This window comes from Somniosus microcephalus, chromosome 25 (assembly GCF_052327205.1).
Source record: "Somniosus microcephalus isolate GS21.2 chromosome 25, FLI_Smic_1.0, whole genome shotgun sequence".
Classification (NCBI taxonomy): Eukaryota; Metazoa; Chordata; class Chondrichthyes; order Squaliformes; family Somniosidae; genus Somniosus; species Somniosus microcephalus.
In genome coordinates this window covers 16,820,234-16,835,519 of record NC_141011.1, presented here as the reverse complement: position 1 = coordinate 16,835,519, position 15,286 = coordinate 16,820,234, and the positions used below count along the sequence as shown (strand labels likewise).

The 15,286-nt window shown below is 49.1% G+C and overlaps 1 protein-coding gene across 1 annotated transcript in view; it reads left to right on the top strand.

The window, feature by feature from the left end:
• ajap1 (adherens junctions associated protein 1) overlaps positions 1-14,975 on the top strand; it is a 210,280-nt gene extending 195,305 nt beyond the window's left edge. Inside the window, exon 4 of the mRNA XM_085967513.1 lies at positions 13,186-14,975. Coding sequence (XP_085823639.1) covers positions 13,186-13,207 — 22 coding nt within the window. The 3' untranslated portion in view covers positions 13,208-14,975. The remainder of the gene's footprint in view (positions 1-13,185) is intronic.
• Positions 14,976-15,286: the final 311 nt, after the last annotated feature.

Sequence of the window (15,286 nt, the reverse complement as noted above, 5' to 3'; positions counted from 1 at the left end):
CCATTCCGTCCTCGGCTTCCTATGAAACAAAAAGGAACAATCCCTTTCTGTGAGAGGGTTTCCCTCCACAGGTCTGGCTTCGTTATATACAAGAACCATGTACATCACTGCCCGTGTTGCTGGGTGCCCCCGCTAAGGCTCTTCTCACCGGGGCCTTTTGCGGCTCACGGCTGGCGTGTAAGCAAGCGTCCACGGCGTCCTCGGCCGTGGGACCCTACTGCTCCTCCTTACTGTCCCGACCACCGGGTCATCGTCATCCCAATCATGGGAGGAAGACCCGCGTCCACCATGCCCATTATTGGGCCTTGATGTCGTTGTTCTCTCCCCTGGGTTAAACCGCTTGCACTGGTTAATATGGAACCACTTTGTGCGTTTTGGGAGTTTAACCGTGTACACCATGTGGCTTGCCTTGTCCACAATGCTATATGGCCCCATGTATCGTGGCTCAAATGCCCCTACCCGGGAACAGTTCCATACCATTACCTGGTCTCCCACCTTCCACTCGTGGGTTTTCTGGGGCTCGAGCAGCAACCGATTTTTCCGGTGCTAGTTCCCCATGTTATTGGCTGCCTGCCAGTGAATCTGTTTTAATTTATCATACAGATTCTGCACAAACTTGTTCCGGTTCACTTCCCGGACTTGGGCTTCCGTTAGGACCGGTGCCAAAACGTGGGTGGGGGTGCGCATGACCCTCCCGGCCATGAGCGCATGCTTTTGGAGAGGCTGGCCCGGACACCCATTAAAACTAACGGCAGGACCTCATCCCACTTTTTCGGGGACGACCCTGTCTCTTTCCTTAGCCTTTCTTTAATCGTCCGGTTAAGGTGCTCCACAACCCCCGATGACTGTGGGTTGTGAGCCACATGCCACTTCCCCGCAATCCCTAAAAGCTTCAAGGTGGCCTGCATTACTCGCCCTGTGAAATGACTCCCTTGGTCAGACTCCACGACCTGTGGCAGTCCCCGCCGGGAGAACACTTCCTTTACCAGAATCCTTGCCGTCGCCAAAGCCGTGGCTGCTCGGCAAGGGAAGGCTTCCACCCACTTGGAGAACACGTCCACCAGGACTAGGCAGTATTTGTTACCTGCCTGTGTGGTGGGTAGTGGTCCGATGTAATCGACCTGGAGGGACTGTCATGGTCCCTCTACCCTCCTCGTGTGTCCTATGGGGACTTTCCTCCGCTGAGGATCGGAGTTGTTTGCTGCGCACACCAGGCAGTCCGCGCAAAAGCCGCGGATATCCTCCCTGACTTGTGGCCACCACCCTGCCTGTTCTACCCTCTGCCAGGTAGTTTCCGGCCCTGGGTGTCCCGCTCCTGGGCCCCCATGGGCCAACTGGAGGAATTCCCTCTGGTACCGCTTGGGAACAATCCACCGATCCCCTTTAAATAGCATCCCCTCTTTAATGTCCGCTGCTCCGAACGGACCCTCTACCTGTTCACCCTTTTCCTTCCCCAGGATAGCCTTAAGGACGGGATCTTGGGCTTGGACTTGTTTTAAGTCCGGGCCCAAAGTTACCCCCGGTGTTCCTCCCTTGTCCTGGATTGCTGCTACTGGGCCTACTTCACAGGGATCCCAGAACTCTCCTTCCCTGGCCCCCTGCTTGGCCAACTTGTCGGCCCTTTGGTTACCTTCCCCTCTGGGCTCTGTCTTAGAGTGGGCCTTAACCTTATGTATATAGTGATCCCTGTCCTCAGGGGTTACTATAACTTCTCCCTCCTTATCGGCACTCACCGCTCCCCAAAGGCAGTAATTCCTCAAATATACTATTATATGATGGACTAACATAAAGTCGGCCCCCAGGACTCCTGACCCTGGCTGTTGCCACTTTATCAGGACGCACTCCCACGTGGTGTGGAGGGATCCTAAATCTATGGCCAAAGGTTTGGACATTGCCCCAGCCTGCTCATTCCCTGTGAACCCCACAAGGCTGAATGGGACCCTGCTAGACCAGGGTGAGTTGGTCGGGTCCCTTGAATGGATCACCATGCTCGAAGCCCTGGTTTCCACCAAGTACTTCCCGTGGACCGTCTCCACCCCCATCTTCACACAAGGTCTGCCCCACTCATCGTCTGTGAGCGGACACAGGTACACAGGCTGGGTGCGCTCTAGTCAGGGTGTTGGGCACATGGGAGCGGTGGGGATCACACTGCTCACGGCAGCGTCTATGCTCCCTTTCTCCTGCACAGAAACCGTCCGAAGGGCAGCCACCAGAACATCAAACGGTTCCCCGGTCACCCCCTTCGCCTCGACAGTCTGTGCCGTTTGCACCGGAGGATCCCCTCAGCCTTGCCCCTTTTTCTGGTTCGGGCACTCTCGCCTCCAGTATCCCGTCTTCCCACACCCGAAACATGTCCTTGCCTTTTCTGCACTAACCCCATCCTGACGCCATTCCTTCCTATTACCCTCACTGGCTTTCATTTCGTGGACCCTCCCCTTTGGTTTGACCTCCTCCCCGGAATCGGCCTTATAGACTCAGCTTTCTCAGCACGCCTGCCTTCGTATTCGCAAGGTCCTCGGAGTCAAACCAGACTTCTGCTTTTGCCTTATTCGTGGCAAACTGTTTGCCACGAGGGTCCTGAGCCAGTGATTCCTGGGTCCCCCTTGCAGCTGTAACCTGTCTAGTCTCCCACCCGTGGCCTTTTCGTCTATCGGCCATAGCCTGTCTGCGAATGCCTGTGGTGCTTCGCCAGCCAGCTGCAGCGTTCTCTCCACTCGGAAGAACGGACTACCCTGGATATGTCCCATGGCTCTCAGGATTTCCTCCTTTAAACCTGCCGTGGTTCCCTGCCCCAGCTTGGTGGCTGCGGACGGGGCCTGGAACAATTCTCCATCCAGGGAAAATAGTAACAGCCTGTGAGTTTTGACCTCACTACACCCATTGATCCCCCCAATTTGCTCCACTTCCGTGAAGTGAACGGAGGGGTCCCCTTCTTTTCTTAATTTGGGCATGCTTGCTATCATAGCCTGCAGTTCTGGGGTGGTAAACGGGACCACGTAATCGCTCTGCAGCGGGCCCTGAGCACCGTTAGGTGTGGGTGGACTCTACTTTTGCTACCGCAGAGGATGTTATAAATCTCATCATCATGAAGAAACGACTCATGAAATAACACTGGACGGCCAGCTGGTGGCGCCGTCTAAGGAGTATAAATACTCGGACGTGGCCCAGCTTGCCCAGCGACATTTTGTAAGACAGGAACTAGTGAAGTACAACTAGACCTCCATGTTTTGAAACAAGTTCATTAAAGCCTTGCTTTATACTCGAACCAAGTGCGTAGTGAGTTTTATTACATCAGAGGATACATTGGTCTCGGTGGCGCTTCCGGCGCTGGTGGGACTCCCCTATCCCAGACCCAATCCTCAGACCCCTGTCTTTCCTGTTCCCAGTCCACCCGAGCTTCCCCTGGGGTTGTTAAGCAAACCATCCCTCTGGCTTTCGACAGGGCTTGGGTCAGACCTTTTATCCTTTCCTCACAGGACCCATGGTTTAAATCCTCGTACCCCCTGCTCCTGGCTACCCTGTAGGCTGCCTTTATGTCTCTAAGCTGCCCCTCTAGCCCGTCAACTTTACCCGTTAAGCGGGCGTTCTCCTCCCTTACAGCCTGCTCATTGAGCTTGGCCTCGGTGACCTGGCACTGCAGGTACTCCCCGGTGTTACTGGAGGTTTCCTCCTGTGCGCGTTCCTCCTGTCTTTCCTCGCGCAACTCCTCCACTAGTCTATGCCCGACTATCCCCCTTGTGTCTGACTTTTCTTCTGATTCCCTGAGCTCGGCCTGCAGCTTTCCAACCTGCTCCCTGAGCAGTTGGACCTGTTTCTGCAGGCGCAGGAGCCAAATCGCCTTTTCCTTAGACTTTTTATGCTCCTTGCACCCAGTCCACTTAGCAGCCCTATCCTGAGGATTGTCAGAACGCAACATCTCCAGCACCCACTGCCGAGACACATTAACTTTACCAAACACATAGGAGGAAATTCTGTCCCCCATTGCAGATCTCTTGCCCTCTAAACTTTCCATGATCCTGGCCACACAACCTATCGTCCTGCCAACGGTCGCCAATTCTGTAGGTGGTTTGCTCTGGTGATTGGAATCACCCCTCCTACTTAGTTCTATACAACAGGAATTACAGTGAACAGGATTGGGACACAGACAAGCTTTTTGGACTTAACCGTATGGTGTTTAATAAGGTTAGCACACACACCCGCCTCCAGTACGTAAAATGCCTTGTGGCATAAAACAAACAGTACAACAATACAACTTGGCCTGTCGAAAAGGCCCGTCTCGTATTAAGACGCCTAAAATCACACTGTGTTGCTATACAGAGTATAACATGGACTTGTCCCACAAACCCTGGAACAAACACCATATAATACACACAGAACCTCCCCACTAAACCCCTCTGGATTGGTTGGGACACACAACGCCCCCTCACACAGTACTGGTGGTCTTAAGGATGTGTGGACTTGGACAATGCTCACCCCAATTGTCCATTTACTTGCTCTGCTGCCCTGTGTAGAGCGTGTCTCCTGGTTCCGTAGCGCCGATGCAGTATCCAAGTCCCAGTTTCGAGGTTCGTTCCTGCAGTCAAAGAGTAAGGCAAGGCTCTTGTCGCTCGTGGGGTTTAGAGCAAGCAAGAGAGAGAGAGAGAATTGGCCAAGCTGCCCGCTCTATATCCTAAAAGTTCACTCTGCCCTGTGTAGTTGCAGTGATGTCTTTTAAATCACCCTTCTTTGTCTTCTTTCCTGCCTTTCGGGGCTATCCCATCTAGGTGCTGGTGATAATGGCAGATGATGGGCCGCACTGCTCACCTGATCCTGGGTTAAGTGGCTTCCCATTGATTTACAATGGCCCTCTTTTGTCCAGCCTTTCAGGGCTATTTCTTCTAGGTGCTTATGACCGTATGAGTCATCTCCCCGGACCCATTGTCTTCCCAGAGAATTCTGTCTGCCCAGACATTCTCCCATAATTAGTTTAGGAAGAAACAGGAAGGCAGATTATTATTTGAATGGCAATAGATTGGGAGAAGGGGAAGTGCAAAGAGACCTGGGTGTCCTTGTGCACCAGTCGCTGAAGGTAAGCATGCAGGTGCAGCAGGCGGTTAAGAAGGCAAATGGTATGTTGGCCTTCGTAGCAAGAGGGTTCGAGTACAAGAACAAGAATGTCTTGCTGCAGTTGTACAGGGCCTTGGTGAGACCGCACCTTGAGTATTGTGTGCAGTTTTGGTCACCTTACCTGAGGAAGGACGTTCTTGCCATGGAGGGAGTGCAGCAAAGATTCACCAGGCTGATACCTGGGATGGCAGGAATGACGTACGAGGAGAGATTGTGTCAATTGGACTTATACTCACTGGAATTTAGAAGATTGAGAGGGGATCTCATCGAAACCTATAAAATTCTGTCAGATCTGGACCGACTAGATGCAGAAAGGATGTTTCTGATGGCCGGGGAGTCCAGAACCAGGGGTCATAGTCTAAGGATAAGGGGTAAGCCATTTAGGACTGAAATGAGGAGGAATTTCTTCACCCATATAGTGGTGAACCTGTGGAATTCTCTGCCACAGAGGGCGGTGGAGGCCAGTTCATTAAATATATTCAAGAAAGAGTTGGATATATTTCTTGAGGCTAAAGGGATCAAGGGACATGGGGAGAAGGCAGGGACAGGGTACTGAATTTGGATGATCAGCCATGATCTGATTGAATGGCGGAGCAGGCTCGAAGGGCTGAATGGCCTACTCCTGCTCCTATCTTCTATGTTTCTATGTTTGTAGACCTGGCTGGAATCTCCTGTCCTCGAACACCTGGGCCCCTCCCATCTTCTCCAAACAGGCAGTCGGTCAAACAGCAGTAACAATCATTCAAAAAGTCTGAAATAAACTTGGGGCCTGCGTTCGATGCTTACATAGCTTCCAAAAGGAATTGGATAAACACTTGAAGGAGAAAAAATTGCAGGGATATGGGGAAAGAGCGGAGGAGTGGGACTAACTATTTGCCCTTCAAATGAGCCAGTGCAAACTCGATGGGCCGAATGGCCTCCTTCTGTCCTGTACTATTCTATGATTCTATGTTGAACCAAGGGCCCGTCTGCCCTCTCAGGTGGACATAAAAGATCACTATTTAAAAGTAGAGCAGGGGAGTTCGCTCTGGTATCCTGGCCAAGATTTATCCCTCAACCAAATTCATTAAAACAGATTATCTGGTCATTATCACATCGCTGTTTGTGGGAGCTTGCTGTGCACGATTTGTCTGCCGCGTTTCCCACATTACAACAGCGGTGACACTTCAACATTGGGACGTCGTGACATCATGAAAGACGCAATATAAATGCGGGTTCTTTCTTTCATATTGTACTACCCGTGTCTGACTATTACACAGACAACGAGCTGGTTAACTATCCTTTGAACATTCCCGCATTGCTCCAGGTTTTATGTGCAGATGCCCAGCAGCTATTTTGAAACTGCTTAAATAACTCGGCATCTAATCCAATCAGGGTTGGCACTCGTGATTTGGAACATATGGTCCAATTTTCGAATGAGTTTGTCCACAAATCTCAGCCCCATATATCTTGCTCTTTTAAGTTGGATTCAGGGAGCCAGCTCCTGGAGTTTATGCTGCTAAATCGGGTTTCCATATGTTTTGTTTTCTTTTTGGGTTCAATAAAGACTCATTTCTGAAAGAGAATGTTGTTTAATCTAAAGTCTTGTTCAAGACTTTCTACAGCTTTTACAGAACACACTATGCTGTGATGCATCGAGAATGAAACTGAAAGTAAAACTGCCAGCCTGCTTGTCTGGTCACATGACCTCTGCTGCTAAGGCACAAGCAATCAAAAACACAGACAAATATGCTGTAAGGCATAAGTAATCAAACACAGACAAATATCATCACTATTTGCTGATATCCTTACACCATAGACCAATGGTTCTACAGGTTGGAGTCAGATTAAACAGAATAAGCAGCGAGAACTGGACTCCCAGAATCCAACTCAGAAGATCCTTCGTAGCCCAATCACCAAATTAAAAGGACTGCCGTCAAAATCACACAAAGGCATCTTATTTAACCAGTGCACAGAGGAAATGAAACCTCCTTATGTCAATTTGGTGCTGTGCATCCATCTTCATTAGGAACTGGTGTGAGGCTGCCCAGATTCACGTGTTGTAGGAATCACACATCAACCAGAGGGAGGAGATTCAAACCCAGGTTCCAGAGGTGAAATGACATGGTGTTAACCCACTGCATCATCCAATCCCACCAACATGCTTTCAATAGATCAATCCAGTTTGAGTAATTTAAGCACAGAGATTTGAATGTGTTAGTATTATGAGACTGCTTCCATGTGAAGGCGCTTCGGAATCTTCAGAATCGTTTACGACAGGACGATTAGATTGATTCCTGGGATGAGAGGGCTGTCCTCTGAGGAGAGATTGAGTAGATTGGGCCTATACTCTCTGGAGTTTAGAAGAATGAGAGGTGATCACATTGAAACATATAAGATTTTGAGGGGGATTGCCAGGGTAGATGCTGAGAGGTTGTTTCCCCTGGCTGGAGAGTCTAGATCTAGGGGGCATCGACTCAGGATAAGGGGTCGGCCATTTAGGACTGAGATAAGAAGAAATCTCTTCACTCAGAGGGTTGTGAATCTTTGGAATTCTCTACCCAGGAGGGCTGTGGATGCTCAGTCGGTGAGTATATTGCGTGTCATGTGTGGCTCAGTGGGTGGCACTCTCGCCTCTGAGTCAGAGGTTGTGGGTTCAAGTCCCACTCCAGAAACTTGAGCACAAAAATCTAGGCTGACATTCCAGGGCAGTGCTGAGGGAATGCTGCACTGTCGGAGGTGCCGTCTTTTGGATGAGATGTTAAACCGAGGCCCCGTCTGCCCCCTCAGGTGGATGTAAAAAGATCCCGTGACACTAGTTCGAAGAAGAGCAGGGGAGTTCTCCCTGGTGTCCTGGCCAATATTTGTCCCTCAACCAACATCACTAAAACCAGGTTATCTGGTCATTATCACATTGCTGTTTGTGGGAGCTTGCTGTGCACAAATTACAACAGTGACTCCACTTCAAAAGTTGGCTATAAAGCGCTTTGGGACGTTCTGAGTTCATGAAAGGCGCTATATAAATGCAAGTCTTTCTTTCTTCTATATTCAAGGCTGAGATCGATAGATTTTTGGATTCTAAGGGAATCAAGGGATATGGGGGTCGGGTGGGAAAGTGGAGTTGAGGTCAAAGATCAACCATGATCTTGCTGAATGGTGGAGCAGGCTCGAGGGGCTGTATGGCCGACTCCTGCTCCTAATTCTTATGTTGTTACATTTCTCAGCACCAGTGCAATAGGTAAGTTGTGTTGGGCAGTTTTTTGTTGCTGACTTTTCCCAGCGTGGCAGCACTGCCTCGCTGGCCCGTACAGATGGGCTGAGTGTTCAGTAAAATGGCAGTCCATGGTGCCCATCATCGCCGGTGTGGGTCATTTAGGTTTGCTGTTGGTGGCATAGCATCTCCTTCAGCATGGGGCAGGCCTCTATAGCAGCCTGAGCGATCTCCTTCAGCAAGAGGCAGGTCTCTATACCAGCCTGAGCGATTCCCTTCAGCATGGAGTAGGTCTCTATACCAGCCTGAGCGATTCCCTTCAGCATGGGGCAGGCCTCTATACCAGCCTGAGCAATCTCCTTCAGCAAGAGGCAGGTCTCTATACCAGCCTGAGCAATTCCCTTCAGCATGGGGCAGGCCTCTATACCAGCCTGAGCGATCTCCTTCAGCAAGAGGCAGGTCTCTATACCAGCCTGAGCGATTCCCTTCAGCAAGAGGCAGGTCTCTATACCGGCCTGAGCGATTCCTTTCAGCAAGAGGCAGGTCTCTATACCAGCCTGAGCGATTCCCTTCAGCAACAGGCAGGTCTCTATACCAGCCTGAGCGATCTCCTTCAGCATGGGGCAGGTCTCTATACCGGCCTGAACGATCTCCTTCAGCATGGGGCAGGTCTCTATACCGGCCTGAGCGATTCCCTTCAGCATGGGGCAGGTCTCTATACCGGCCTGAGCGATCTCCTTCAGCATGGGACAGACCTCTATACCGGCCTGAGCGATTCCCTTCAGCATGGGGCAGGTCTCTATACCGGCCTGAGCGATCTCCTTCAGCATGGGACAGACCTCTATACCAGCCTGAGCGATCTCCTTCAGCATGGGGCAGGACTCTATACCAGCCTGAGCGATCTCCTTCAGCATGGGGCAGGTCTCTATACCGGCCTGAGTGATCTCCTTCAGCATGGGGCAGGCCTCTATACCAGCCTGAGCGATTCCCTTCAGCAAGAGGCAGGTCTCTATACCAGCCTGAGCGATTCCCTTCAGCATGGGGCAGGTCTCTATACCAGCCTGAGCGATTCCCTTCAGCATGGGGCAGGTTTCTATACCAGCCTGAGTGATCTCCTTTAACATGGGGCAGGCCTCTATACCAGCCTGAGCGATTCCCTTCAGCATGGGGCAGGCCTCTATACCAGCCTGAGCGATCTCCTTCAGCATGGGGCAGGCCTCTATACCAGCCTGAGCGATCTCCTTCAGCATGGGGCAGGTCTCTATACCAGCCTGCCCCCTTACAGCGCTGCCCCCAGAATCAGGACTGTCTCTGGTGTCCTGACGGTACAAGTGGGCGATCTTGGGGGGAAATGCATGAAGCTAGCCACACTCATCATAAGGCAATGCATGCCAAACAAAAGGCCACCTTTACACTATTGGGAAAATCTTACAAGGCCCTGCTCCTAGTGCAGAGCCTCACTAGTAGGGAGCGTTAGTCCCAGAATTAGCCCTGTATTGTTACAGCCCTCTCTGGTGAGGCTCCATACTGGGAGTGGAGCCTTGCAAAATTGACCCTTATATTTGCATAAACATATATAGAAACATATAGGAGATAGGAGTAGGCCATTCGGCCCCTCGAACCTGCTCTGCCATGGCTGATCATCCAAATTCAGTACCCTGTCCCTGCCTTCTCTCCATATCCCTTGATCCCTTTAGCCTTAAGAAATATATCCAATTCCTTCTTGAATATATTTAATGAATTGGCCTCGACCGCCTTCTTTGGCAGAGAATCCCACAGGTTCACCACTCTCTGGGTGAAGAAATTCCTCCTCATCTCTGTCCTAAATGGCTTACCCCTTATCCTTAAAGTAGCAAACTTTCAACATACTTGATGTAGCAAAGCAAAATAGCACGAGAATTAGGTGTGTGTTTAGTTTTTGTTTTGTAACTAAGAGGACATTTATCTTACAGCTCGGTTCCCACTCCCAGCTGGGATTTTCGGGGCAGCATTTTGAGGTAAATGGGGACAGCTCCCCCTGGAGTCCAGGAGAACCATTGCAAGTGGTGGCTTGTGCTCGTATCTCTGAGGCTGCGGCGCTGTGGCACCAATATAACTGCTGCATCCTTTTCTTTTATTCATTGATGAGATCTGGGCGACGCTGGCAAGGCCAGCATTTATTGCCCATCCCTAGTTGCCCTCGAGAAGGTGGTGCTGAGCCGCCTTCTTGAACCGCTGCAGTCCGTGTGGTGAAGGTACTCCCACAGTGCTGTTAGGGAGGGAGTGCCAGGATTTTGACCCAGCGACGATGACGAAACGGCCGATATATTTCCAAGTCAGGATGGTGTGTGACTTGGCCGAGGCGCAGCCGTTATGTTTTCTGGCCGCAGGTGGACATGGGGCTGAGGGCTGTTCCTGGCTGTAGAAGTTAGCCATACAGCTTCCCAATGGCTGCTTCATAGGGACCTTCCCTGTTGTCGAAGGAAGATCTGGCAAAATGAAAGGATAGAAGTTACTGCTGGTGATATTGGCAAATGAACAGTCAACACATTTGTCACACTGTTCTGTGGATTGTTTAATGGAGACTTTCATCCATTCAAAATAAATGGATTAGCAGCTCTGTTAGTAGAGTTAGGAGAAATTGTGTAGAGTGGGCCTATACTCTCTGGAGTTTAGAAGAATGTAAGTTGATCTCATTGAAACGTACAAGATTCTGAAGGGGATTGACAGGGTAGATACTGAGAGGTTGTTTCCCCTGGTTGGAGTGTCTAAAACTAGGGGGCATAGTCTCAGGATAAGAGGTCAGCCATTTAAGACTGAGATGAGGAGGAATTTCTTCACTCAGAGGGTTGTGAATCTTTGGAATTCTCTGCCCCAGAGGGCTGTGAATGCTGAGTCTTTGAGTATATCCAAGGCTGAGATCGATAGATTTTTGGACTCTAGGGGAATCAAGGGATATGGAGATCGGGCGGGAAAGTGGAGTTGAGGTCGATGATCAGCCATGATCTTATTGAATGGCGGAGCAGGCTCGAAGGGCCGCATGGCCTACTCCTGCTCCTATTTCTTATGTATGTTCTTATGTTAAAATCCACTAACTTCACCAACAGTAACTTCTAGCCTAAAGTCGCAAATGTCACAACTTGCATTCATATCACATCAGTAACACTACCCCAAAAACACTTCACACAGGACAAATGGACCCCAATCAGTAGAGTTAGGAGAAATCACTGAAAGCATAATCAAAAAGATAGATTTTGCAAAGGTTTAACAGATAGGGAGAGAAGTAGAGCGGCAGAGGGTTTTTTGGGGAGGGAGTTGCAGAGAGTTGAGATTGCTACCAATGATGGAGCAAAGGGAAGGTGGGAGGTGGGGCTGGAGAAGATTTTTACATAGAATTTACAGCACAGAAACAGGCCATTCGCTGGTGTTTATGCTCCACATGAGCCTCCTCCCACTCTACTTCATCTCACCCTATCAGCATATCCTTCTATTCTTTTCTCCCTCATGTACTTATCTAGCTTCCCCTTAAATGCATCTCTGCTATTCGCCTCAACTACAGCATGTGCTTGCAGAAGTGGGATTGAGTGAGGCCATAGAGGGATTTGGAAGAGAGGGAGCCAGTGGAGTTTGGTGAGGTCGGGGAGGTCCCTGTGCAGAGCAAGTTGCGGGCAGCAGAGCTTTGGATGAGTCGGAGTTTGTGAAGGGAGGCAGGGGAGCAGAAGGCGGCGAGGTAAGGCCTGATGTTAACATTTGGTGCTGGCAGAAAAAAAGAGGGCTAGCAGATTTCAAGGTGACAAAGGCGTGGATAAGGGTTCCAGTGGCGGTGAGGTTAAGGTAGGCGCGGAGACAGACAATGTTACGGAGCTGGGATTTGAAGCTCAGCTCAGAGTTACGCAGGGCTCCAAGGATGCAAACCGTCTGGTTCAACCTGAGTGAACAGCTGGGTAGGAGGATGAAGGCAGGGAATTAGGGCATAGTGTTTTAGATGGGAACCCACTAAGGAACCATGACCTTTCTGATGTTCAAATTGCAAGTGTCGAACAACTACATGTGCATGGGAGCACATGCTAGTCTATTGCTCTATTGCTGTGTAGTCTCTCCTGCAATTGAAACAGAGCGGATTCCAGAGTACTGGCAACTCCCTCCAGAAGCCCTGGTAACCTGAGACCACTTCTTCTTGAGGTCAATCTCCAATACAAACACACCATCAAATTACAAAACTCGACTTTGCAACCTGTTTCCACATGGCCTTTTTCAGGCTATTAGAATCCTTATTATTATTATTATTATTTATATTCCCGGGCCACAGCAACCCTCTCCGCCTTTTCCACACTTTCCATGCTTCCCTCCCCCTCTGCTATTCTGCTGTAAACATTTACACCTCCTCTGGACCCATCTCTTGTCCCTTTACTTATCTCGTTATCACCCCCTTCGGCCTTATCCTTTAATCACTCCTGCCTTCCATCCTATCACAGACCTCCCCCTCTTCTTTTCCTGCACCCCACCCCCCATCCCCACGTCCCTGCGACTCTGAAATTGCTTAAAAGCTGTGCATCTCCAACATCTCTCAGTTCTGACGAAAGGCCATCGACCTGAACCGTTAACTCTGTTTCTCTCTCCACAGATGCTGCCTGACCTGCTGAGTATTTGCAGCAATTTCTGTTTTTATCCCCCATTAGTAAATGCAGCTAGTACTCAATAAATGACCCATTGCCCGTCTATTGTCCTGGCTAATACTGTCATACTCACAGACTCTTTATCAGCATGTTATCTGAACTGATTGACGGGGACAACCAATTTAAATATTGATCATTAAAAAAAAAGCGGTGCTTGTGGTTTGCTGAAATTCCATCTGGTTAATTGTCCTTTTTAAAAAGAATACTTTGTTTTGTTTTTTCTTTTCTTCCCAGGATTCCACTGGTGAATCTGTAAAACACGGATGTCGACTTTTTTTTTTGCACACCCGTGGGACAGGGAGTGAGCAGAACCTCGTTTTATTTTTTTAAGTACGGATGCCTATAAAATAACATTATTTTATGAAGAAGGAGAAGAAAATAAGGAAGAACTGTTGAAGAATTAAACCTTTACCAGAGCTGGAAGGGAGTGCAATGTCAGGTGTTAAGAGAAACTACACAGCAGCCAAATTTTGACAGGACTGACAACTTTTCAGAAGTGTCTATAGTGGAGATACAATCTCATGAACTGGGATCCACTGCCAACAGTGCCATTAGATGCCACGTACTTAGAGACTACAGGCTGGTACGATCCGCTAACAGAATTTAACTCTTTGAGAAGCATTTAATATTTTTTGTGTGAGAGAAATAGTATCGCTTCTTTCCATAAACAGGACCTACTCAGAGACAATGTTTCCTAAAATGGTGTTTGTTGCTAAGATTAAGACTTGAGGCAATGATGAGAAATATGAATACTGTAAATTCCACTTAAACCAGAGTGTATATCCTGTTTAACAGACTTACTACTTTAGTCCTCATATTTGTGGTTTCTTTTCTGTTCCACTTTTATCCTTAGGTTCCCACCCTCCCAAAAAACTGATAGGCCGAGGTTGTGGGAAGGCTTTCCCCAGGCCTCGGCCGAAACCTCTGTTTATCCAACCTCTGAGAAAATGTACCAGAGCAGCCTGCTGTAGTTGTCCCTTGTGATTATTTTCATGTTCCCCCACCCCCCCCCACCTTCCTGCATGGGGAAGCCTCTGGCCTTCTGCCCAACTGAGATTGGGGGCTGCACTGCAGTGGAGGAGGCCGAGGGCTCTGAACTTGTATTCGGTCACCTTCCACCAACCACCCCCACCCGCCCACCCCCACTTCAGCATAGTTTCCAAAATGGAGCAGCACCCAGATTTTCTTGTAAAGACAATTGTGGAGAAATGTTGCTATGACAACAGGCTTGTACTGGAAGCCCATTGGAGGCATTGCTTGTCAGCCAGGCCACTCTGTCACTTGTGCACCCCAGTGCTATTAAATTATAGGCGAACAACTGTGATAGCTGACCAATTTCTATTATATTTAAGAGTACTATAATTACTTACAAAAAAAATTAAGCAAATCAAATTTTCTGGAACATCACCAAATTGGCTTTTGGTGGGGAGGGGAGGCGAGAATGGATAAGGTGTCAGCCATTTAAAAATTCATACCGTTAAACAAAATGTACACTCAAAAGGAGTAGACTGTGTGACTGATAGCTTCTCACTCTAAACTTGCCGATTTTACCAAGCCTGCAAACTGGCAGAGAGAATTTTAAGCCTCTGAGGAGCGAAGGACTTTTTTAATTTCTACAAAATCTGTTTTCTGTCACATAATTTTTTTTTTCTTAAAATGGTGTTGTGCAAACACTTAGAGCTGTGGAGCACCGAGGTCAAAGCGCCTGGCGCACAGGCCGAGGATCTGTGTGTGGCCTATGTTGACTGGATAACTTGCGCTTTGCATTGTTTTTTGTACTACACCAACGCTGTTATTGTCTTTGAGATGGTTCATAACCATGACAACCGTGGGTTTTTTTTTAGAATCCATGAATATCTCATTTTAAATTATACTGTATAATAAAATGGATTTCGATTCAGCAACAGGAAATTTCTAAGGAGGAGTAAGTGGAGCTTAACCGTGGAGAGAAATCACTGTTTCTAAACGGCTTCTCGCTAAATGTTGAAAGCTAATTCTTTCTCCTGCAGTTACCTTTAACACAGGGTGGGGGTTGGCGGGTGGGGGATATGCAGGTATGAGCAGCGCCTTTTGTTTGGTCCTTTTTCTCCCTCTTCCGATTTTCTCCTTTCCTCCCCCGAAGACTCGTGTTGCAGTACAGTTTCCCTGGCAACCGTCTGTCTCCTCCACGACCTCGCCCAAGTGCCCGTGCGTCACGTGGGAGCCGGGCCAATTGGGTGTCGGCAGGCTGTTGGATCATGGGAGAGCGGTCTGTCCTCCCTCAATTCCCACACTTTCCACCGTGGGGGGCCGTTCGATCGCGATGAGGGATGGGAGCACTGGCTAATATTTTTGA